Raw genomic sequence first — 25,510 nt, 5'->3', positions numbered from 1 at the left:
GAGAATTGGATTTCCACAGCCCTGTGTACCTCTCCAAAGACTCCCGGACATCTTAAAAACCCATTACCAATTTGTGCCAACAGAGGGCAAGGTCATAGCACATGCACTGCTGGCACGTCGTAAGTGATGGCATCCTCTTTATCAGGCTGTGCTTCCCATCTGCTAATGGATCTCCCCTTAGATAAAAGGCAATCAGGACCTCAAAGCCACCCAGCACTTCTCTCTACCTCTGTTTCCAACCTCTGCTACAGCTGTGCTAGTGACTAAGAGTAAAAAAAAAAGATCTGTGCATCATGCTTCAGAAACATAGGCCTTTATTTTGACAAAGATATAGATAGCAGTGACTGTAAAAGGCTAGTATATTCAATATGTACACTATACAGTATCTTAAAAAGGAGAATCTGGGGCATTTCCTTGTGCTATATACAATAACCATGGTCCCTTCAGATGTTGGTTAGCTTTAACATACACATTCTTGAGTTTCTTCTGTATCCTTATTCTCCTTGACATCAGCCACTTTGTTAAATCCTGAAAATAGAGTATCACAAACACAAAGCATGTCCTTAGCAGTTACAAATTCAACTCACGGTCCTGGGAAAAGCAATATGCAAATCCCAGAGGCAAGGAACTATTCTTTCTATTCCTCTTTTGCTTACATCTTACTTTACTGTCATAGACATTACATTCTAAAACCTTCTTCTCCCAAGTGACCATCAGCTACTCCAAGGAAACAACACAGTTATTCAGGCTGGGGCCAAGGAAGAACTTTCTATGCTGAAGAGTTACAGATGCTGAATCAAAGGGCAGAGAGAGACTGAAGAAGCTGCTTGGCATAAGGGATTCCTGCCTGTCTAGACTGGGTCTAGCCACAGGGAAAGAACCAAGCTTCTTTCAGGAGCGAAGACTAACTCCTTACATCTGTGGGTCCCTTTTTACTTTACAGGTATAGCCTTTGACTGCTAAGACTCTGAGATTGGTTTCTTACATCTGCCATACAAGGGTTCCAGGAAAGAATGCTTACTCTGTAATCCTAGATTTCTTCCATAAGTGTTGTTTTCTTCCAGGAATTCTCCCTCTATCAAAATTTTGGTCAAGCAGGTGTCCAAAGGTCTGATGATATTAGTCAAGAACATGGATTCTCTCTTTCCATATCTCATTACAGAGGCCTTAAGCTCAGAGACCCACTGGTGGTAGACAGGGCAGGTGACACATCGAGAGAAGAACTCCTTGAAGTACTGCAAGGAGAAGAAGGTGCATTAGCTCTGAGGTAGCACTTTCTTCCCTACACGCCTTCTCATCAGACTTACAGTGGTCTCCACTGAGCATACCTCACGCCGAGCTGGGGTAACAGGGAGGCAAAGAAGGTCTGGAGTATTGGTTTTGGGACACAGAGGAATTAGAATGTGTCTTAGATTCTGAAGGCAGGACTGAAGGGACAAGTTGTCATATTACAGACTGTGCCAGAGAGGAAGGGCTGTTGGGAAGGGCTAAATGTTCACATTTTAATGATATTAGGTAGTAGCTGTGCAAAGGTGGAAAGTTAAGGAACCAAACCCAAACCCAGATGCAGGCATATTCGGGAGAGTACAGGATGTAGACAGAAACTTCCAAGGTGGAGAAACAAAGAGGTCAAGGAAGAAAGAGAGTAGCCCATTGAGAAGATGAGCAAGGGAGAATCATGGGTGGTAGAAAGAGTACTAGAGGGTGTAACTAAAGAAGTTAGGTGTTAGTTGAACGACAATAAGAGAAACAAGTACCTTGAGGGTTTGGCTATGATTCTCTGGGGAAATGCGTGTGAAGACACCTTCTGGCATCTTCTGTAACATTAGCACACGGCACTCTAGGAATCGGACAAAGCCATGTGAACCAAATAGTGAGGCATTGGTTCTTTTCACCAACTGGCAAGCCTTGGAGAAGTGGTATTCAAACAAGTCCCACTGCAAGTCCTGGGCAAACCTGGAGGGAAAGAGAAGTGTCAGCTCTATCTCCTGCCTACCAATCATGGCTACTTCATAAAATCATTATTTCTTCAAGGCTCTTAGACTTCGTGGATATAATCAGAACTGTGATACTCGAAAGTGGCATAGAGCATCAACATACAAGGAAACCAAAGATACTCAGCCTTGCCATGAGTTACTCTAGCACATAAATGTAATCCTAAACTTAACCCTCAAGCAATAGGCCCAAACCTACAAAGGGATAAGAATACTTCCAGTAAGATAGAAGGGGACAAAAGGTGAACAGCCTTTGACAGTTGGTTAGAGATGTTGGAGAGTCCTGGAAATACGTGTGGATGGCTTCAATGACTTCCTTATACTCCTGCTCATTACCACAGATTGCGAGTGAAGCATTACCACATGGCCAAGGAGGAGTGAACCCCCAGCATGACATTGCTCTGAGAAGTCAGAACACAGCTGCGCTCGTGGTGCTGGATGAAATGCAGACACTCGCCAAAGGGCCGGCACAGCAATCCTGTGGACAGAGACGGTAACCAATCTGGTGTATGTTGCCAACGTAGGAACCTGGGTACAGAATGTGTGTGGCACAGGGGAGACAATGAGATCTGAAAGGCAGGTACTCAGGTTTCAAAAGACAGGCACCATGAGAACAGGTCATGCATGAGGGACAGGCTTATGACTGCCTGTGTTCAAACCTTGGGCCCCATTGGAAGTGTGAATCCCTCAGGAGTACAGCAGAGCCTTATGCAAATTTACCTTTTCCGTAGAGCAGAAGATCTAAGCAAGCAGAATAGAAGCAAGCCAGGCCAAGCACATCATGACCTTGGGAAATGAGGCCCCACTGACTCTCCAGCACATGGACACACAGATCAAATCTGCCAAGAGACAGAGCTGCTGAGACCAGTAAGGGAGGAGCACAGGATGGTGCAGGAATGGAGGGGGATCTTATAGCTTCAAAGCAGTCTAACACCCTCACAGATGTCCTCCTAAGAGCTCTATTTATTTATATAGGGAACATCTGTGCTTGGGAGACCTGGTTCTGGTTAGAGGAGGCGAAAAGGGAAAAAGAAAAAAGGGAAGTTTGTTCCTGGGCCCCAGGTGCTAAGGAGTATGTAGTGGCTCGGACTCTGCATTTCCCCTTCTGACCTCCACCCTTTGCATCATCCTTCCTGGGGCTGGGAAAGACAGTCCTGGATGTGGAGATGGAAATGCATCTCCTTCTCCACTATGAACTTTTCAGGGAGACCATCCCTTCCCCGATTCTCTCACCCCCATCCCCTCCCCCAGGCAACAAGTACAAAGGAGAGAAAATGATCTCAATACTTCTTCTTCAGAAATGCGGCTCTGAAGAGAATGGAGAGGACCAGATTCTCCAGAGCTGGTTTCTTGAGGTTTCTGCATATCTCATGAGCTTGAAAACCTAAAGGTTAAACAGCACCCTGTGTGAGGTTTAGCTGGGAATCTGGACTTCCTAAAATCCCACTGCCCCATGCCCCATTACCCAGCTTGATGGAGAAATCAAGATGGCCAAGACACAGCTTGGTGTAAGCCAAAGCTTGCATGAGCTGGGCCATGGCCAACAATCCCTCCCTGGAGAACCAACACAGGCTGCTTTTCTCAATGGCCATCTTCTCACAGTGCAGCCACTTATCCCTGTTGCCCATGTTCTGGGAGTACTGGGAGAGGTCCACATAGGTAGAGACAACCTGCAGGACAACAAAGATGGGTCAAAAGATTCCCACTGTACATTCACGTGACATTTCCATTTTGCCCCTTTCCCAGGTAACAGTCTATAATGAAAGCTTGCTGCTCACTCAATATGGACTCCTAGTGTCCCTACCTACTTGCCTCCACTCCACCTAGAAAACATGCTCTTTTCCACACCTATGCTTTCAATGTGATCATTCTCACTGCTTGCTCACTAAACACATCACTTTCTCTACATACCCATTTTCTTCTGCTCTAATCCACGACTTCACCCTTCAACACACTGACCAAACTACCTATTCTTTGTTTTTCTTCCTGAAGGTCTGATTCTTGCTTAGAACTCTTCAGAGCTGCTACCTGGATCTCTGTTATAGCATGTGCACTTTTGACATAGCTAACGGCTTTCTTCTTGAAATACTGTCTTATTTAGGTTTGCAGGACACCATGCTCTCTTGGTTTTCCTCCTGTCTCCCTGGCAACTTATTCTGTTTCTTTTGCTGTTTTTCTCCTCATCACCCTGACCTTTTAACACTGAGGCTGTAAACTCAATGCTTGAACCTCTTTTCTGTGCTCATTCCCTGAGTGTTCTTACCCCAGTTTCATGGTTCTAAATAATTTACACACTGATAACTCCCATAGTTCTATTCCTAGCTCAGACTTCTCTTGTGAACCAACCCCCAGAGGCAGACATTCAACTGCCTACCTATATCACAGCTCCACTTGATGTCTAACAGGCTTCTCAAATGAAACCCGCTTACAGCCTAGCTCCCCATCTGCTGCCAGATCTGCTCCTGCTGCAGACATTCTCATCCCAAGTAAGAGCTTCCCTCTGAAAGTTCAGGTCATGAAGCCTGCGATTATCTTTGACTCTTCTTTTTCTCTCACATCCCAGAATGGATCCATGAGTAAATCCTGCTGGCTCTATCTTGACAGAACACTATGCTTCCCACTTCTTCTGCTACTACCACAGGTCAGGCCACCACCAACTCTTGCCTAGATAATTGCAATAGCCTTTTAACTGGTCTTCCTGTTTCTCTTTAGCCCCCTTCCATGTATTATCAATGAAGAAGCCATAGTGATCATATTAAAATAAAAGTAGGTCCTGTCAGCCCTCTTTTCAGAATCTTCAATGGCTTCCCATCTACAGGAGCCTACAGCGTCTGTATCATCTGCCATTCTACCCCACCCCAGTTCGTCTGGCCCTCATCTTCTAGCTCCCCCCCCCCCACCTCTCCAACCCCTCTAGTCACATTGGCCCCTTCACTGTTCCTCATGGAGGACATGCCTTGTGCATTCATTGTAGCCCTGCCTGAACACTCTTCTCGCCTTACCTCCCTTAGACGCTTGTCCTGCTCAATGAGACTCTCTCCGTTCACCTTGTTTAAAACTGTAGCCCCCAACCTCACAGAACTCTGTCTCCCTGCCTCCACTGAATTTTCATCATTGCATTTGTTATGACCTAATACGTTATATATTTTGCTCAATTTAAACATACTACATAAGTTTCTCTGCCTGACACATAATAGGTGTTCATCAAATATTTATTGAATAACTGAATAAAAGAGAGAAGACAGACAATAAAGTTAGAAGACACATTTCTTTTCTCCTAAGTCAGCAATCCTGATCCTTTATTAGATCATGGATTTCTTTGGGAATCTGATGAAAGCTATGCCCTGTCCCTACCTCCTACCACCTCCCAAACAGTCTTTTGTACATACACATACAATTCTACATTTAGTTCAGGGAGTTCACAGATAAGCCCATAACTGGAAACCCATCTATAAACTGCTATTGAGAAACCTTACTCAAATAAAGATCAGTGGTATCCAGTTAAGTCTAGGCTATTGGGGAGTCACAATAAAATCAAGAAGTTGGCAGGATCTTTCTCCCCAGAACTTGAAGTTTCTGAGGGACGTTCAGAAATAAAGCAAGAACTGCTCACCTGGGCTTCATTTGCAAACTCCTCAGCTGAATTCTTCTGCATAAGAGTGGCCAGAGAGGCAAACCTGCGGTTGCTAGCTGTGGCCTCAAGGCTATAGAGCTGCCAGAGCAGAGAGAGGCAATGTACTCGCTGCTGGAGGACGGCCAACTTCTTCTTACTGCTATGAAGCACAAGGTGATTAGCACACCCTTATTCCTCACCAATGCCTACCTTTCCTTCCCCACAAGAGTTCTAAGTCTAATCATGATGGCACCATCTACAGACTTTCAAACTCAGAAATATTCCTAGAATCCCACTGCTCCTTGTTAAGTTCTTGGGGGTTTTATACCTCAATAAGGCAAAGAGGCACGTAGTTGAGGCAGTCTGTTTTACTGAAAGCAGACTATCAGAAAAAATGGTGGGGGGGAATATACTTGGACAGTGAGAGGGGACTGAGAGAAGGCTCAGCCCCTGGAGTGAAGGGCAGTTTCTTTTTCTACTCCAGGCCTGGGAATAGGTCATGTATACGTGCAAAGATCCCCATCCACAGTGATAAGGTGGGCCTACGATGGATGCCCTTATCAGCCAAGGATATCCCAGATAGGCTGGCTGCTAAAGGTGCCAGAGCCAGAATCTTAGGCCATAAAATTCCACCTAGAAATGCTCAGGGTCCTTCCTAATTGGGCTCAGTTTGCCAGGTGTAAAGTTAACTACTTGTGTCCTAGTGACTGAGCAAGTCCTAACACTCCTAATCCCATATGTCATTCCTCTTGATCAGGGAAAGTTCAGAGACAGATTTTTATTCATTCTTTGAATTACTATTTGCTACATTTAACTGGCTAGGGGAAAAAGGTGGGATAACTAGAGCAGTTATATACTTAGCTGTAACAATGGATAGAGGTTTGAGGATACTTCAAAAAGGAAAAAGGGAATCAGAAGATAAGTTGACTTTGATGCTAAAAAAATTGTAACCCACGCATAGATTTTTCACATTATGCATTTACACAAATTTTTTAAATACCCTTTTATATGCTGTCTTATACTTTCTTACATACGTGAAGGTTACTTGACAGTAAGAAAAACAGGAGTCATGGGTCGATAACCCAAAGTTCCAGGCTGGTTTAGCTACAATTCTCTGTTGACTCTAAAAGGAACTAGGACAATATGCAGGTTTCTCACTTCTCACTGGGGTTGCTTGGACGTTGGCTCAGAGAACAGGAATACCAATATTTTTCCAGGAATGTCTTGAAAAAGACACCAAACCAGGTCCAAGGGAAGTGCCTTTTCAGCAGTCGAAGGGCTTCTCTAGCCAACTTTTTGGCCAAACTGATCTGTCCCATGTTAAAACAGACCTGGAGATGGGCAAAGAAGAAACAGTAATCTAACTGTGGGAAGAGTACTATGGGTAAGGTTTTGATAGAACACACTGGCTCTTTCATGTTGAGATGTGTACCTGGGGTCACTGAAGTGCTAGAATGAACTGGGTTAGAGACAAGCCCCATCAGCAGTTCCACTAACAGGCACTAGTAGAGCCATAAGCAGTTAAGGGGTGAGAAGACAGGATTATGGAGAAAGTCCCCTCCTTGCTCATTTTCCACATGTTTCTCAGGGGGCAGCAGAGGGTGGCTGTGATTTAGAAAGTGAAGCTGCTAGATTGAGAAGGGGTCATCCTTGAGAGGAAACTGTGATGCTCAGATGCATTGGAAAGCATGTAAAGTATCACTAAATCCTGAATCTCCCTTTTCTGAATAGCGTACAGTGGACCAGTGAGTGGGAGCTGGGAAGCTAGCTTGGTGTTATCGTATACTTCCACAATCTAAGGATAGACCCACCAAGAAAGTGAGAAAGTCCATGTGATTCTCCAACAGTCTTGAGAGGACTGTATAATAACTTCTGATAAAGGGAAAAAAATATTTAACTTTGTTTCAAAAACCTCTTGGTTGAAGCACAAATAATTTAATGCTGTTGGCAACTATATTCCCTTTGGCTTTCAAAGGCATTATACACATTAAGCTTATTCTCCTAACCAGAGTATTTAAGGTTTACATCAAGATTAGATTATATGTAAGTCAATGAGCAAAGGATATGAATGGACAATTCATAGGAATATAAATGACCAATATGACCAGTTTTTTTATTGTTACTTTTTATTTTGTATTTCCTTTTATTCTTTGTTCTTTTTCTTTTCTCTTCTTCATACTATATGTTGAACTCTTTATGTAACATAGAGTTAATCATATGTATGTTAAGTCAATTGGAAAAAGATCCCAGTAAAAAATAAGAGGGGGAATAAAAGAGGGAGGAGGTAGTCTATAACTGTAAAGCAGTATAGTTTTGCATACAGTCCTACAGACTTATTTCTAAGGGTACAGCCTAAAAACCTGCCATGGGATTCCAAACCCATTAAAATTGGTGGTATAAATGCCATCTTAATTGTTAAAATGATCATATTAAATGTTAGTCAACATATAGATAGGTTTAAGTGTAAAAGTGATCATATAAATAACATCAAGTGCCTGGTAATAATAATAGACAGAATTAAAAAGGAAGGAATGTCCAATATGGGAAGCAGTCCACACAGCAGACTTCTAGAATGGCATTCACTGTAGATAACACTCTGACCTCAGAATCAACCCTTAAGGCTTCCTGGTCTGGCTGAAAGGCTTGTGAGAGCATTTCAGGCATGGGAAGCCAAGACTCTGTGGCAAAAAATGGAAAGAAGGGGCCATCAAAGAAGGATGTACTTTTCTCTGAAGGGAGGAGAGAACACCCACTTTGCTTATGGCCATGTCCAAATACTGATGGAGTATATGATCACAAAAGGCTTCCATAGCCTTGGCAGCCCATGGCAAGAGCCTCAGGTGATCACTGATGTCATAAATAAGAGTGTTAATTGTTAAAGTAACAACAGAAGTCACTGTGCACTGACTCCCCATGTAGGACCTCCATCCTTAATGAGCTGTACTATTAGAATTAACTGCAAATCTTGTTCTCAAACTGTACTCTATATGTTGTGTGTGTGTGGGTGAAATCTGTGCTTAACATGGAGTTGTTCCTCTGTATATAAAATCAAACTAAAAATGAACCATGATGAAGAAGGGTATGGGAGAGGGAGAGGGAGGTGGGTTGGGAGAGGGAGGTGGGAGGGTGGGTATTGGGGAAAGAACCACTATATTCCTAAAGTTGTACCTATGAAAAATGTATTCATTAAATAAAAACTCAAAAAAGATTAGATTATATGTAAGTCAATGAGCAAAGGACCTGAATGGACAATATTCATAGGAATATAAATGACCAATATAAGAATACATTTATCATATTAATTAAGATCTACACATTAAAATACAATATAACTCTTCTCTAGGAATTAAAAATTTATCTAAAAAAGAATGGTAATATATGATGTTGGTATATGAAGAAATGGGAAAAACTTGAATTGACATAGTATTTTGGGGTAACAATTTGACGATATATTTATTAAATGTAAAATATTTTACATCTCCTTTACATTTCTACATCTGAGGATTTATTTTACAGAAATAGTCTCACAAGGGAAATGATAAATATTTAACAAAATATGCACTGTAGCAATGTTTACAACATTAAAATTAGAGACAATCTAAATGCACAAGGTAACTTGGTACCTTGGTAACTCTGTGATAGGTCAATATGTATACCAATATGCAAATATCTTCAATCTACTAAGAATAAAAGCCAGCTGCAGAAGAAAGAGAATACAGAACATGGTCCTGTTAAAAAGTGAATGAAAAGCAATAATGACATGACTGTGTGTATAGTTGGCAGAATACACATCAAAGATTAATGTAGTGGGGGTGGCATAGGATTAACAGAGACCCCTTCACCTTCTATATATGAGTTGGATGTATTTCTATATTCTGAATCTGTATAAACTTTTATTACATTCTCACATTTATAATCACATATAAGAAACAAGAGATTTAAACAAGAAATAACGGAGTATGCCCAAGGAGAAATAATATTTCAAGGTCACCTGCTGCCCTCACCTCTGACCGAAGACGGCAGAAAGTGGCCTCCTCAAACTGACAGATCTTCATGTTGTGCTTTTTCAAGAATGAGAATGCTGAGGGTTGGCCCCGAAGACTGCTTGCCTTCCTCAAATAAAAGAAAGCCTCCAAACAGGATAGGGATGAAGAAACCAGATTAGGATTAGGAGAGGCTGGGAGTGAGGTTCAGATGAAGGTTATGATGAGGGTTGAGATCTGAATTTGGACCAGGTTTGAATTTCGAGTTCGAAATGGGGAGCTGGCTATGCATGGGCTGGTGCTCTTTCACTACCATGCTCCCAGTTTTTGTTTTCTCCTGCATTATTCCTGGCTTGTCTCCCTCCCATCCTTCTCCGCTTTCTACTCAGGTTACACTGACAGAAAGAAATCTCAGTCAAATTCCTAAAGTAACAGGGCTCAGCTCAAGGCTCTACCTAGAGAACAGCGCTTGCTCACCATGTAATTATCTGACAGGTCCAAGGAGGCCGCAGCAGCCTCCAGCAGGTAATAAAATGCACATGTGGTTTCTCCAATGACCAAGCAGTGCTGAGTAAGAGGCGACAGCACTAACTTCAGGATTTTCTCACAGTGACAGGGCTTCATAGCCAACAAGTGTTCCTCAGGGCTAGTCTGAGCCAGCTTCTTGTTCACTTGATCCAGGAACTCTCCCTCTGTTCTTTGTGGAGAGATGACGAAGGATGAGAGTGGTCACAAAGCTGCTACTTTTGTGGGTGCATCATCACTTTTCCCAAGAAGTTTTCTTATGTAACTCATTAATTCTAAGTCTATCCTTCTCCTCCATCACTCCCTAAGCTTTGAAAGTCCAGAAACCAGGACTATAATCATAAGGCCCTTTAGAGATTTAAAAAAAACTAAAGCCAATATAAGTACCTCACAATCTCAATGGGGAAACACAATTATAAATGTTAAATGAAACTTGATAATGATATAAAGCACTGGGTAATATTTCTCTGGGCTACAGTGGTCTTCCCAAGTGATAACTGAGCAGGGCCTTGAAGGGTGAGCCACACTCTGGAAAGTGGAGGATGTAGAGGTCACCCAGCATTTAAAAAGAGTTCTGTAATAAAATCGCGAATGTGAGTAGGGAGTGGTTCATGTGGAACATAGATTTTTGTTTGAAAACAGTAGGAAACTGAGTTAGGTAAGTGGTATAGGGAGCTGTATGTAGAATGGCTGGTAAACTCAATTTGGGGCCATTTAAAATTGATTAGCGAAGCATCAGAAACTCAGGAAGCCTGTGGATAGGAAATATATATTCATTTTTAATGTCACGTTGGGTAAAAATAATTGAGAAGACAAATTTATAGCTAAAAAAATCTACTATATGCATACCTTTGAAAATTACTAAATAAAACGTTTCTTAGTCACTAAGAAATAATTTCTCTATAGAGAAATGAAACTTGCCTTTCCAAATCTCTGTCATCCTAAATTTTGGGCGGAGAACAAGAATCCCTATTCCTGGGTGGTCTGAACTGTCTTGGCTGTGAGTGAAGTGAGTGCCCCAGTTTAATGGCTTCTGTCTCTCTCTTGCAACCCCTCCAGATCTACCCTCATTATCTTCATCTACCTGCAGGGTTCACTTGAGAAGGCTTTCTGACTTCTGGATGTTTCTTCCTGGAACTGCAAACTACCTGTGGGGAGGAAAATACATGATTATCTTTAATTATCTGTGTTTGGATTAACTACTTTCTTCTGCAGTTTACAACACAAAATCAAGACAGTAGGTTGTGAATTCCTTAATGATAACTATTGGCAATTCAAATAGTAACTCCTCAAAACAGTCCCTAACTTGAAGGAGGCACTCAATGTTTGCTAAATGAAGGGAAAAAATGAGTAAATGGTGCGTCTATCTTGGTTTGATGGCTACTTCTAATAGTGGAAAATCCATGAATACACCTGGATCAGTTTCAGGACCAGATCACAGTCAGCTGCAAACTCTAAAACCAAGTGAAGGAAATCATGCTAAAACGAAATGCCACAGTCCACTAAGGTCACAGAAGCAAAGAGAAGTTTCTGGCTTTACCTAGTTGGCCTTAAATAGCCTTCTGCAGCTGCCTTCTCAAAGATCAAAACAGCAAATGCCAAGCAAGGTGTTAACATGTTACTTGTTAGAGCTCAGAGCATGGGTGGCAGGACTGACAAGCAGCCTGAGGGAACTCTCACAAGGAAGTTTGGATTAAAGTAGGACAGGTTCTCTGATGGTAACGATATGAAATAACAGCTAAGGTCACAGAAGAAGCGAGTTTGGCAGCAAGCACTAATGTAGTGCACAAATCCAAGGGGCACCATCACGTCATGGTCTCTTGTGACTTTCATCTTCTGGAGTTGGGCAGTGCCTGGTCTATATGGGCATGCATAGAGGCCCTGGGTGGGAAAGCTCCTCAGGTTCAGCTGCCAGGAAGCTGCTTTTCTCTTAACAGATTGACAAGGCTGCCTAATCCAAAGCCAAAACTGACCTCTTAGATGGAAAGTACAAAAAGTGCAAATGCCCATAGAGTTCACCTGCCAGTGCAATTGCTCTAAGTCACTGATCTACCTTCATAGAGTTGTGATAATGTCAAAGCTAGAAAGGGTATTAGGATCACAGGTCAAATCTGTCATTTTAGCCCGTCTCCAGCAACAATCTACTATTTCCCTCATACTGTTCCATACTCCACAACACCGAGGAACTCTGACAACTGGAGACAATGAAATGATCTGTCCTGTGAGGTGAGCTAACAGAAAAGGTTAAAACAAAGACAGAAGCACTCTCGTCTGGAATGCAGTTTAAAAGGCTGTGGTGAACACTGATATACCAGCACAATCTTCTTCAAATAGTTATATCCTATTTACCCCACAAGACTCAGCTCTGGCATTATCTCCATAAAATGGAGAGTTTTCTCAGACACATTCCTCAGGTTGCATTAATGACCCCTTTTCTAGGTATTCCAACCCTTTTATATGCCATTTTCTTTTCCTTTCCTTTCCTTTCCTTCCTTCCTTCCTTCCTCCCTCCCTCCCTTCCTTCCTTCCTTCCTTCCTCCCTCCCTCCCTCCCTTCCTCCCTTCCTCCCTTCTTTGTTTCCTTCCCCTTTTCTAGGTATTCCAAGCCTTTTGTATGCCATTTTCTCTACCTACCTTCCCTCCCTCCCCTTTTCTAGGTATTCCAAGCTTTTTGTATGCCATTTTCCCTTCCTCCCTCCCTCCCTCCCTCCCTCCCTTCCTTCCTTTTTTTTAACATTTTTTTTTTTTTTGAAAGAGTTAACAGAGAGGGAGAGACAGAGAAAGAGAGAGATCTTCCATTTGCTGGTTTACTCTCCAGATGGCCACTAAAGCCAGCACTGGGCCAGGATGAAGCCAGGAGCTTCATCCAAGTCTCCCACAAGGGTGGCAGGGGCCCAAACACTTGGACCATCTTCAAATGCTTTTCCCAGGTCATTAGCAGGGTGCTGAATGGGAAGTGGAGCAGCTGGGAGATGAACCAGGGCCCATATGGGATGCCAGCACTGCAGGTGGCAGCTTTGCCTGATACGCCACAACACCAGTTACCTGTATGCCATTTTTACTGTCTTTACCATGCCATACTGGAGTTCTCGATTTATACATCTGTTATTACTCCCCACCCTGAAACTGACAGCTTCAGGAGGGCAGAGACTGAAGGTATTCACATCATATTCCTAACACATGGTGTACCATCTTATACAACTCCATCTATGTTCACTGAACTGAATAGTAATAATATATATAACACAATAGCTAAAATGTATTGTACATTCAATATGTGCCTGGAATTTTTCAGTGTCTTATATTTTTTTTCTTTTTCTTTTTTTTTTTTTTTTGACAGGCAGAGTGGACAGTGACAGAGACAGAGAGAAAGGTCTTCCTTTTGCCGTTGGTTCACCCTCTAATGGCCACCACGACCGGTGCGCTGTGGCTGGCACACCGCGCTGATCCGAAGCCAGGAGCCAGGTGCTTCTCCTGGTCTCCCATGGGGTGCAGGGCCTAAGCACTTGGGCCATCCTCCACTGCACTCCTGGCCACAGCAGAGAGCTGGACTGGAAGAGGGGCAACCAGGACAGAATTCGGCGCCCCGACCGGGACTAGAACCTCGTGTGCCGGCGCCGCAAGGTGGAGGATTAGCCTATTCAGCCACGGCGCCGGCCATCTTATGTATTTTAACTAATTTAATACTCATTAATGACCCTATTAAATTAGTATTACTATTCTCCCAAATTAATTTGAGATTAAATTACTTGACTAAGACTGCAAACTAAGATAAATACAATTTCTAAAATTCCTTTTTAACTCTGAGATTATGTTTTTCTTATCTCTGGTTGTTTAGGAATAAATGGTTCTTTCTACTTCTTTTTTTTCCTTAATCTGATTTCAATTTTTGGGTGAAGAGCTCCAAGTACATAAATAAAGTGAAGTGCTGGGATGGTGTTGTGGTATAGTGGGTACCACCTGCAATGTTGGCATCCTCTATATCCTGGTTCAAGTCCTAGCTGCTCCACTTCTGATTCAGTTCCCTGCTAATGTGCCTGAGAAGGCAATGGAAGATGGTCCAATTGTTTGGGCCCCTGCCACCCATACATGGGAGGCCTGGGTGAAGCTCCTCATTTCAGCCTGGCTCAGTCCCAGCCATTGCAGCCATCGGGGGAGTGAATCAAAGGATTTCTCTCTCTTTCCCTGTCTGTCTTCCCCTCCCCTTTTTATAACTCTGCCTTTCAAATAAATAAATAACTCTTAGAGAAAGAGAGAGAGAGAGAGAGAAACTGCTGCCACATGTTCTCTCTCTACTTCCTGGGTTTACCTTGAGGAGAAGGTGGCTGCAATTTGTCTGTGATTGCTTGTGTCAGCACTGAGCCAGTATCTTTATAAGTACAGAATCGGGAGGTCCCACTGGAGCGCTTAGTAGAACAGACTGCATAACGATGGAAGGGGACAAAGTCTCCTCCACAGCAGCTCCCACAACGGCAGGCCAAATCCTGGAGAAAGCAGGCACATTCGAGGTGCAGAGCTATCTGTTGTTCCTTGGGCCACAGCTCCCAGGCAGCTTCCCGTAATAGAGGCACTCCAAATTCTAGCACCTCAGTTGGAGGTAGGAATAATTTCTCTTGCAGCCTGCGAAGAGAGGCTAAGCCAGCACCTGAAATTTAGCAAAATTTGAGAGTCTCCCTTAATGTCTTTTTATGCTACAACATGGCACATTTCTAAGTACACTGCTAATAGTTTATAGAAAAACTTTATTCATAAACTCTTAGTTGGTACTACTGCCTCCTTTGTATAAAGAATTTTCATACCAATCCAAGAGACAGACCATACCTAAAGGTATTGAGCATACCCATTAAACACAACAGGGTAGAAGTGATCAGCAGTACAGAAATACATTGGAAAATTTTTTTTAAATTGTTTCTGCTAAATTGAGCTTGTTTATTTCAAATTATTCTAAATGTCACATAATTAGAAATGCTCTGTTCAGATATAGGGCTCAAAAATATTTCAAAGCCAAAGGGAAGCTCTGTGTGGGATATGTATACTTTGAGTAGTCCATGCTATAGTTCTACTCATTCACGTGGAAAATTTGAGACGGTAATTATCTAATTAATCTCTTGCTTGTGCATGTCTGTTTCAATACTTCTTGCTAATTTTCCTTGTGAGTTTCTAAAATTAGGGATGGTTTATTCTTTTTTCTCACTATTTGCACCCAGAAGCCAAGAAAAAAGAATATGGAAATATTTTCTGAATCCAAAGTCAAAATACAAATACTCTCAGCTAAACTACCAAGGAGGTAGAATTCTTGAAATTAAGATAATTCTGAAAAATATAAGATTTTGTTTTCATTACAACTATGGCTCCTCCATGGTTTAAGTGATCATTTTCTTCCTGTTTTTTAGCCATAAGTGTTGAGAGAGGCCCTTGATATACTGAGATTGTGGACTTTGCAACGGAGAATACCCTCACTGGGGACCTCTGTTCAGATCTGAGAACAAGGAGCAGCCCTTCCTCACCTGACTTTTTCTCTTTGGTTTGATCAATGATGTTGACAGAGGACTGCACTAATATGGGTTCAGCAGGAAGCTCTTGGTCTTTGTTGAGCCAGTGGAGTACATGTATATCCACAAGAGCCCTCAGCACCTGAAGCAGCTTATTTTTATCCCATCCAGGCAAGAGGTGCTGCAGTAGATCTAAGTGGAAGGAGTGACCGATGACAGCCGCACATTTTAGCAGCAACTGTTCCTCTGAGCTCAGTTGATCCAGTTGGTTTACCGCTATTTCTGCCAATAATAATAAACATCATCTTCAGAAGCAGCAGCAGCAATAAACAAGATTTCTGCAAACCTAGAATTCATTGTTGATAATCTATCCACCTTAATAAGAAAAAGCCTTGCTTTTTTTTTTTTTTTTTTTTTTTTGACAGGCAGAGTTTGACAGTGAGAGACAGAGAAAGGTCCTCCCTCCGTTGGTTCACCCCCCAAATGACTGCTATGGCCATCGCGCTGCGCTGATCTGAAGCCAAGAGCCAGGTGCTTCCTCCCAGTCTCCCATGAGGGTGCAGAGCCCAAGGACTTGGGCCATCCTCCACTGCACTCCCGGGCCACAGCAGAGAGCTGGACTGGAAGAGGAGCAACCAGGACAGAATCCGGTACCCCGACCGGGACTAGAACCCTGGGGTGCTGGGGCCGCAGGCAGAGGATTAGCCAAGTGAGCCGCGGCGCCGGCAAAGCCTTGCTTTTTGTTCACCCCTTGCTTTAATCCTCCTTTTCCAACTCAACCAAACCTCTTGAAAGAGGCTTATCTTTATGTCCCCATTTTGCATTCATTGTTCAACCAACAATAATCAGGTTTTTACTACATTATTAACACTTTTATACCCATGGACACCAACATTTTGATAGTAGACCCAAAATCATGCTCTGAATCACTCAGCTACAATGTTTTCTATTTTCATATCCTATAATCTAGTTTTCTTCTCATTTTCAACTAAACAAGAGCAAGATCAAGAGACAGAGAGAGAGAGAGAACAGGAGATGGAAAGAGCTCAATTTTATTTTTAAAATCAATTTCTAATTTTTTTATAATCATTTATTTTAGTGGCAGAGAGATGGACAGAAAGAGCAGCAGATGAGAGAAAAATAGAGAAAGATCCCATCTACTGATTCACTCCTCAAATGCCCAAAACCAGGAACATCAGGTCGTCCATATAAGTGGCAGGAATTCAATTACTTGAGCCATCACCACTTCCTTCCAGGGTCTGCATAAGCATGAAAACACAGTCTGGAGTTGGAGCCTGGTATCAAACCCAAGAACTACAATATGGGATGTGGGCATGCTAACCAATGCCTTGACTCCTAGGTTAAAGGCCCATCTGTGGAGCTATTAATTTTAGTTTTGACTTAATAACCCCTTTTTACTCCTTGACAGTGTTGAACTGAGGTTAATTTTTAGCTGTTTCTTAAGATTTTGATAAAATTAGAATGTGATTTGTGTGTTATAGGGTAAAATTATTGTTTATGCTAACAATGGCCTCTGACTGGGAAACTGAGTTTAGACTGGGAGAATTGTGAATGAGCTGGTGAAAAGCCTAGCTTTGGGCTTTCTCGGATGTAGTAATTCTTGTACTACATCATGCTCCTTGTAGGGCCTAAAAGCTAAGCCTATCAGCTGTTAGTGATAGGAGTTCCGAGCTGGGACATGGACATCCCAAGACCCATGCATCCTGGTCTCATTCACCCATACTGCAGCTATTCCCTGAGCTGCAGCCAGAAAAAAGTCCCTGGACTGCTGTGGGGACTCCCACTGATGAAAACCACCTGCGGATATCCTGCTAGCATGCTGCATTTCCTTCTAAGTCAATGCCAAGTATGGCCTATCATAGTGGTATGAATGTAAATTGTCTTGCTGGACCCAAACCCTCCAGAGTGAAGAGCTTATAGCATCTAACATTCATAAAATATTTACTATGTACCATGATTTACTTCACTTAATCCTCAACTAACTCCCATGAGGTAGGGGCTATTGTTATCCTCATTGCGCTGATAACAAGACTGAGGCTTAGATAAGTTAGCTAATTTATCTAAAGTTTCACATCCAGTAAGTACTGTGCCCAGGTTATTCTGCCTGCAGAGCCTCGGTTCTTAACTTCTACAAGTAGTGCTCTGTACTGCCATTTTGTGTGCATGTCTTATTTTCTCAGAAATACCATAGTTTACTCAAAGGTATGTTCATCACAATATTTCTCAAGAGGGCTTAATATAGTACCTTGCTTACTAACACTTGAAAAGGACATTAAGAAAAGAGCCCTCATCTATGGCCGGCACCATGGCTTAACAGGCTAATCCTCCGCCTTGCGACGCCGGCACACCGGGTTCTAGTCCCGGTTGGGGCGCCGGATTCTATCCCGGTGGCCCCTCTTCCAGGCCAGCTCTCTGCTATGGCCCAGGAGTGCAGTGGAGGATGGCCCAAGTCCTTGGGCCCTGCACCCGCATGGGAAACCAGGAGAAGCACCTGGCTCCTGGCTTCAGATCAGCACGATGCGCTGGCCGCAGCGGCCAATGGAGGGTGAACCAACAGCAAAAAGGAAGACTTTTCTCTCTGTCTCTCTCACTATCCACTCTGCCTTTCAAAAAGAAAAGAAAAGAAAAGAAAAGAGCCCTCATCTCAAGGAACAACTCCTCTCCAACTATGCCTAACAATTCTGATGGCTTCTTTATTTTTTATCTCATCAGCTATTAGCAACTTACTTTCCACTACTTTATAGCAGCGCAATAGAAACCTATACTCAATCATCCACCAAATTCTCAACCACAAAGACATTGTAATGGGTTCACTTGAGGGTTCAAGGGACTTGCCTTTTAACAACAGTGGCAGAAGCACTGTATCCAAGTTCACATCATCCTTGACAGTGCAGACATATAACTCCTGGTCTTCACAGCTGGTAGGAACAATACTATACAGTGTGGATTTCATTGCATTGGCTGTAGGGAAAGAAAACCTCATGTTCAAGGAAAGCAGTTTAAAGGCACAAAATCCAAAAATTCAGTTGAGAAACTAAAGGATAAAGAGGACTAGAATGTGCCAGGGTTCCGTGTTTCACTTCTCCCATTCTTCCTGTTCTCTTTCTTTCATAAGCTAAGGACACTCTTGGTACCACATGGCGTGTAACAGTGGCCAGGATTCCTGTTCACCTTAGAAATAGCCCTTGCTTCCATTGCCACAGCTCTAGTCTGGCTTTCTGGATTTACACATACCTCTACCCTTTCCTCCTCCCCCACACTTCCTTCCTCCTACTATTCACCATCCAAACCCTCCAGTCATCATCTCATCAGTAATGTTCAATTCCATATACTCTCTATGTATATTTATATATTCTATATATAAACTCATGTTTATAAATTCTATTTTCCTATCCCCACCTTCTGGGCTGCTCAAAAAGCAATAGATTGATGAAATGAATTAAATTATCTGAAGTAGGCATTCAGAGTTTTCACCTTCATTGCATAAAATTGCATAATATGTTTGGCCAGGCCTAATTTGGCCCACAGTGTCAACAGGGAAATAGGTACACACCTCACAAAGGCCAGGGGATACCACGCTGGAGAATGCCCTTCACCACCTGGACCAAGGTGAAGACCTGGGAAGTTACGCTTACCAGACAGGGTCTCCCACTTGGTGTTCTCCTCCTCCTCCTTTTGTAGGTCATGAAAGAGCAAAATGTCCTTAGAGAGAAGGTCCTGGCATAAGACCTCACAATAGAGGGGGTTTCTAAAGCACCTGCGGAGAAGGTAGCTGCAGAGAGGTAAGTAGGGGATTGCTGACTAAAGATGCCCACTTGGGGGGAGCCAAGCATAAGGGTACCCTATACTGAGGGGCTTTCTTTTGTTAAAGTCAGCTCTGGAAGATACACACTAACAGAGGGAAGCAGCACAGAAATGTAAAAAATAATTTCTGATTGGCTTTGAAATGCATTTTCTGCCTTTATTATTTTGCTTCTATGGATGTTCAATAACATCCTCGTGCTAAACGGCTTAGACACATAAAACCAACACATTAAGCAAGCCATCTAAACCCAACTGTCCTTGGAAAGCCTGAATGGATGGCCCAAGGAGGCAGTTCCTTACTAGTTTGCAAGGACCATGTCTCCCTTAAAGCTAGTCTTGGGCTTCACCATGGCTACTAATGCCATTCTCTCCCCCAAAAATCTGATGAGACCTTGGCCTTCTCATTTATACACATTATAGCACTGGCTCCTCCCTTAATGAACTGCCCAGCTGATCCTAGTCACTCACGTCTGTAGCTCTTGGGGGATGCTCACCACCCCCAGTTCCCAACATGCCATTCTCAACAGTGATGTTGCTGCCAACTTCGAAATGGGCACAAGGACAGCCTGAGGGCTCTGCAGGAAGTGCTGGGCCCAGCAACAAAGGGTGTTGGTAGAGGTCAACGTCATCAATATGATGATGGGCACACTGGACAGCAATGATCCCAAGAATGCCCAGGAAGCTGCATCCATATACTGAGCTTCGTCAATGAGGAAAATCAGTGGTATTTCCCTCACTGCCTGGAAATAATAGCAAAGAAACAATAACAACCTCTGATTAGAAATGAAGTCTCTTGGTTTTCAAACCATGAATTTCACACCAACAAATTTAAATAAAATGTCAACAAAAGGCTGGAGTTTTCAGAGTAAAACACATCCTAAGTCCAGGTAACATTTTACATTACAAATATAAAATACAGCCTGTATGGTTAATTCCAAAAGAAACACACTGAGTTTTTTTAGACAATAACTGAAAAATTAAATGAAACATTAAAATATTCTCGAAGTCAAAATTAAGCTTTCAAATATTTAATTTTGGCCAAGACTTCATCCTGTGTGGGAATTAATAATACTTTAAAACAGCAATTTCCAAAAGAGGTTGCACCCAGGAGTGCTTGCCAACACTACCAATTACCAGGCCTCACTCATACAGACTTTAAAAATATTTTAAAATCACTTTTATCCAGATTTCTCATTACACTCCCCACTGCCTCAGGCGACCATTCTAATATGTTTCTTATACAGCTTTTGGTTTGTGTAGTGTTCTCATAAAATATGCATTATTGTTTTATCAAGTAAATTGCTTTTATATAAATGCTATTGTATTATAGATATCAGTATTTCTCTTTTTATACAGGGCTGTTTTAAGATCATGCTGTATAGCTGTGTTTTCATCTATTCCCTCATTTCTAACATCTGCATTTTACTCCACGGTGTTCATGCCAATGCTTACCAGGCCTTCATAAATAAATACTGCAGTGAGCAGCATTTCATACCCAGGAGTAGAATTGATTGGTCCAGTGAATGCATATTATCAAAATTTCACTAGTTATGTTTATATGGCTTTCCAGAATGGTTTTATCAGTTTCTGCCCAGAGATTTTTAATTCTACAATCCTGAGATAGAGCCTGAGCATCTGCATTTTTAATAAATAGTAAAACAGCTATCTACCCTGCATTTGGAAACCACTGTTTTAAATTAAGTTAACTAAAATTTCATTAAGAAACAGGATGAAGAAAGAACTAAGAGCTTTTCATGTATAATGTGATGTGCTGTTGGATGAATGCAAGGTTAAAGACAGATTCAAACAATGAAAAATCAACAAATAGGCCAAGAAATGCCTAAATCAAGATGTGATATGAATGAATTAAAATGAGTATAAACCATTTCTACATATTAAGGGTTAATGGTGTGTAGCAAAATTACCCACCTCCTGAAGCACTTGAATAAAACACGACTTCACCTTCTTTTGTCTGGCCAAATCATCCATGTGTGAAACTTTGAAGGATAAGGGAAACTGACCAGGAAAATTATTATATATTAGCATTCAAAAAGACAACCTAATAAAAATAGGCAGTTCCTCCAAAAGAACCAGAAAATGATTCCATTTTGATTGAGAATGGGTTTCTGAAGATTGGGTAAGATACAAAGGCCAATCCAACCTTCATATGCAGTTAAGAGGGTGAGACGGGAAGCTCATTGAAAGTTACAGAAATCTATCTCCTTTCTGTAGCAGACTCTGACGAAGGAGTAAATGAAGGTTTGACTTACTTTGGGCAGCTCTAAGTAAACCCCAGTTAAGCCACGTTTACCAGGATGGATGTGTACATGAGTCTTGTCAGAAAGAGATGTAACACATATTGCTTAACCTTGTTTCCTGCGCTAGGATGAGGCACATGAACTACCATGGATCTGACAGCCAAAGTGAGATTGCTGTTAGACAAGTCAGCAAGGGCTAGCACCCCCAAAAAGGCCTAGCTTAAAAAGAGGGCTATGCTGAGGGAGTGGACAAATGTTAGTATTTCTATTCTCCACTAAATTTAATACTCTGAAGGCTGGGTAGATTAGGAGGAGTTATGGAGGATGAATAAATGGAATTGTGGACCAGGGAATTTTTCAGTCTGCTTGCTATTTGGGACCACATAAACCCTAGACACTAGAAGCTTTTGAAATTCAGATGCTGGTTCAAGTGATAAATTCTGTGGCTAGGAAATAGGAAGTTAGGGTTGAAGACTGAAAAACAGCAACTGATTCACGAACACACGGATATAATTCCTGGGGATGCACTATGGGTCAGATCAATTAATATTCTTAGCACTTTAAAATTTACAACATACTGTCTTATATACTATCTTCTTTAGAATTCATGCAAAAACCTTATAAAGTAAATCATTTCAAGATAAATAAAGTAGGACTCAGAGAAGTTGAATGATTTGCACCAGGACTAGCAAGTGTGAAAGTCAGTCATAGAATTCATTTTCCTCAAAAATGAGAAAGCCTGGGTTTTGGTGTCAAAGGGATTTCAAATCTCAGCTCTACCATTACTATGTACTCCTAGGCCACACACACACGAAGGTTTGTGAAAACAAGTACTAAGAATAATAAGATGACAGATTTACTCTGGGGCAAAAACTGAAATCCACACATAGTAAACATAGTAAATATTTTACATGAATTTTTGAATACCTGCCTCCTCCCACCTCCAGATAAACATATTTGGCCTAGGAGTACTCAGAAAACAATTCTGTAAAACCGTAACCCGACTCAGGAAGCCACTGCCTCCATTACCTTCACAAAGAAGAGGTCATTAAAAAGGCAGTGAAGTGGTTCTTCCACTATCCCACGGAGCTGTCTGTGGAGGCACTCTTGCCGGTAACAGCCTGGGCATGTGTCAATCTCAAAGAAGATGGCCATGAGGGTCTGGATGGCATAGAAGCACTGCTTGGAATCTGCTTCCTTCAGCTCCAATGGCAACACCCTGGTGAATGTCACTTGGTCACCGGGAGTTCCCTGACCCACACAGAGGTTACTCCTCCACCAGTCCAAGGATGTTGAATCTAGTGACATAAGAGTTTCACCAACAAGGGAAAGAAGCCCCAAAGGAAGTAGGTTCTGACAATGTCAGACTATGTCTTTACCTGTACCCTTCCTTTTGTGCCAGAAAGTTTATTTCAGCCAATAGCTGGCTTTTCCCACAGCCTTTTCCACCTTCATACAGAACTGCTTGTCCCTTCTTCTGGTGTAAACACCCCTGCTGTGCCGCTCTAAAGGCTTCCAGTTCTTTCTCTCGATCTGTAAAGGGATCAGAAGAACCTAACACTCCTGTGCTTTTGGTAGGCACTTTATTTGAAATAATTTGCAAGGCTAATTCTTAGAATACCTCCTTCCACCCCAACGAAATGCCTGGCAGAATCCCAGGGCCTTACAGCTCTTTCTAGCAAATCAATTCTGGACTAAACAGACATGTGTACATTTTGAAGGTCTGTTCCAAAACCTAAGTAATAATATTCAGAACATTTTGGTGCCATTGACACAGGAGCTACCAGATAATTTTAGTTTTTTGTAAAACTCTCTATAATAACTTAATCTTCAAAGTCTTACACTGTTAAAAGATAATGGATTAATAAAAACAAATGGAAAAGAACACTCACCCAGCAAAGGGTGACTTTTATTCCTCTTTCTGGCCAAATGTCTCTTCCCAAACATTCTGGGGGGAAAAAAAGCAGGTAGATTTGTTTAATAGAAATAGATTCAGGAAACAACTCTCCTATACAACTATTTTCAGACAACTGAAAAGTAGAATTTTGTATAAAAGGGTTTTTTTTTTTTTCTAATAGAGCTCAAAGAGGAGTCACTATAGGAAGCAACCTTTTTTAAAAAGTATAAACTACTTATTTTTGTTCGAAAGGCAGGATGATAGAGTAAGCTTCTAACTGCTGGTTAATGCAGCAAATGCCCACAAAGCCAGGGCTGGCCAGGAAAAGCCAGAGCACAGAACTCAATGTGGGTCTCCCACAAGAGTGGCAAGGAGCCAAGTAACTGAGCCATCATCTATTGCTCCCAGCGTACACATTAGTAGGAAGGTAGACCAGAAACAGAGGTGGGACTTATCCCAGGCACTCCTATATGGGTTATGGGTGTTCCAAGTGATGGCTTAACCTATCATACTACAACATGTTTTTTAAAAGTAAAAATTGTGAGGACAGAGAGGGGAGATGGAATATTACTGATTTTTCCAGGCTCATGGAAATAGATTGCAAAGTGTACAAAGGAAAAAGAACATCTGGATTAGTGACCTATTGCTACTATCTTGCTGTTGTTGTAGGGCAAGAAGTTCACTGAGGAACTAGCTAAAAGCTAAACATAAAAGTTGAAGATCTCAGACAACCCTTCTCTTATGTGTCTTATTCCAAGAGGCTAGAACTACCAGCATATTTCTAATTCCATATAATTGAAAACTTATTTCTACACTCTTTGTAAGAGATAGGAATGAACCATCACACAATAATACTTACACACATCTCCTGTGACCAAGATATTCATACATCTTTCCTGGATTAGAGATGTTTTTCATCATTTTCTCTGGGAGTTTCTTGAAGCTATAAGCAGGTAACATAGATCTCAGATATGTTACCTCATCACAGGACACCAAACCTGGATAAGCAGTAATCATTCTGGCCACAAGGCTCACTTTCGGGCCAATAACTGTGTCAGGCAGACAATAAAGAAAAAAGTGGAGAATTTTTTGACTACTTCCTTACCTTCATCCCTTAAGTCACAGAGCTAACCATCCAATGTCCTATTCTACCTGTATATTCATGTCTTGCTACCGCTCCAACCACACCACAAAATACTGGTCCATTGGTGATACTGATGGAAACAAGCCTGGGGATCAAAAAAGTAACAATGGGTAAATACCATCAGAGGCCTCCATGTCAGGCATTAGAACTCTGCCACCCCCCGGATCCAGAAGTCTAGTTTTGGAGCTGAGAACAGGGAAGGCCAGAGGCTGCTGTCAGTCTACAGCACAAGACTGGTAAACAGTTCTTAATACCAGGAGGTAAACAAAGGAACAAAATGGTACTCCTACTTCAGGAGTTTTAGTTGGGATGTTATTATTAGGAAAAAATTTTTAAAATCTCTGTCAGATGCTTTATACTTTCAAACTTAGTACCTCATCTGATCCTTTGAGAGGTAATCAACAACAAACCTATTTGGTGGGTAAGGCAAATATTTTAATATCATTTGAGAAGAGAAAAAAATAAAGGAGTTAATTAACTTTTGCAGAATTATACAGCAGAAGTAAACAGTAGAGTTAGAATGAGAATCCGGGTCTCCTGATTCCTAGATTTTTTTTTTTTAAATTATTTGTATTTGGGGGTGGGAGAAGAGGGGGAGGAGAGAGAGAGAGAAACAGACAGACAGACAGACAGACAGAGATCTGATCTGTTGGCCCACTCCCTAAATGGCTAGGGCTGGACTGAGCTGAGGCAGGGATCCAGGAATGCAATCAAAGCCTCTCATGTGGGTGGCAGGAACCCAATTACCTGGACCATCACTGATCTCTCCCAGGGTCTGCA

At 42.0% G+C, this 25,510-nt stretch overlaps 1 protein-coding gene across 1 annotated transcript in view; it reads right to left on the bottom strand.

The window, feature by feature from the left end:
* Positions 1-315: 315 nt before the first annotated feature.
* Positions 316-25,510, bottom strand: part of LOC133756517 (adenylate cyclase type 10-like) — a 44,224-nt gene continuing 19,029 nt past the window's right edge. Inside the window, exons 10-32 of the mRNA XM_062187190.1 lie at positions 24,739-24,815; positions 24,446-24,635; positions 23,582-23,637; positions 23,069-23,222; positions 22,719-22,908; positions 21,361-21,447; positions 19,900-20,171; positions 19,263-19,399; positions 18,463-18,588; positions 15,622-15,888; positions 14,424-14,759; positions 11,200-11,263; positions 10,068-10,287; positions 9,612-9,737; positions 6,766-6,938; positions 5,608-5,767; positions 3,460-3,664; positions 3,282-3,378; positions 2,715-2,833; positions 2,355-2,472; positions 1,758-1,956; positions 1,022-1,235; positions 316-528 (exon numbers count right to left, since the gene is read on the bottom strand). Of these exons, the coding sequence (XP_062043174.1) occupies positions 461-528; positions 1,022-1,235; positions 1,758-1,956; positions 2,355-2,472; positions 2,715-2,833; positions 3,282-3,378; positions 3,460-3,664; positions 5,608-5,767; positions 6,766-6,938; positions 9,612-9,737; positions 10,068-10,287; positions 11,200-11,263; positions 14,424-14,759; positions 15,622-15,888; positions 18,463-18,588; positions 19,263-19,399; positions 19,900-20,171; positions 21,361-21,447; positions 22,719-22,908; positions 23,069-23,222; positions 23,582-23,637; positions 24,446-24,635; positions 24,739-24,815 (3,655 nt within the window). The 3' untranslated portion in view covers positions 316-460. The remainder of the gene's footprint in view (positions 529-1,021; positions 1,236-1,757; positions 1,957-2,354; positions 2,473-2,714; positions 2,834-3,281; positions 3,379-3,459; positions 3,665-5,607; positions 5,768-6,765; positions 6,939-9,611; positions 9,738-10,067; positions 10,288-11,199; positions 11,264-14,423; positions 14,760-15,621; positions 15,889-18,462; positions 18,589-19,262; positions 19,400-19,899; positions 20,172-21,360; positions 21,448-22,718; positions 22,909-23,068; positions 23,223-23,581; positions 23,638-24,445; positions 24,636-24,738; positions 24,816-25,510) is intronic.

The sequence above is a fragment of the Lepus europaeus genome, chromosome 3 (assembly GCF_033115175.1).
Source record: "Lepus europaeus isolate LE1 chromosome 3, mLepTim1.pri, whole genome shotgun sequence".
NCBI classification, from domain to species: Eukaryota; Metazoa; Chordata; class Mammalia; order Lagomorpha; family Leporidae; genus Lepus; species Lepus europaeus.
Note: the sequence above shows the minus strand (reverse complement) of the source record. Positions and strands in the feature narration are given on the sequence as shown.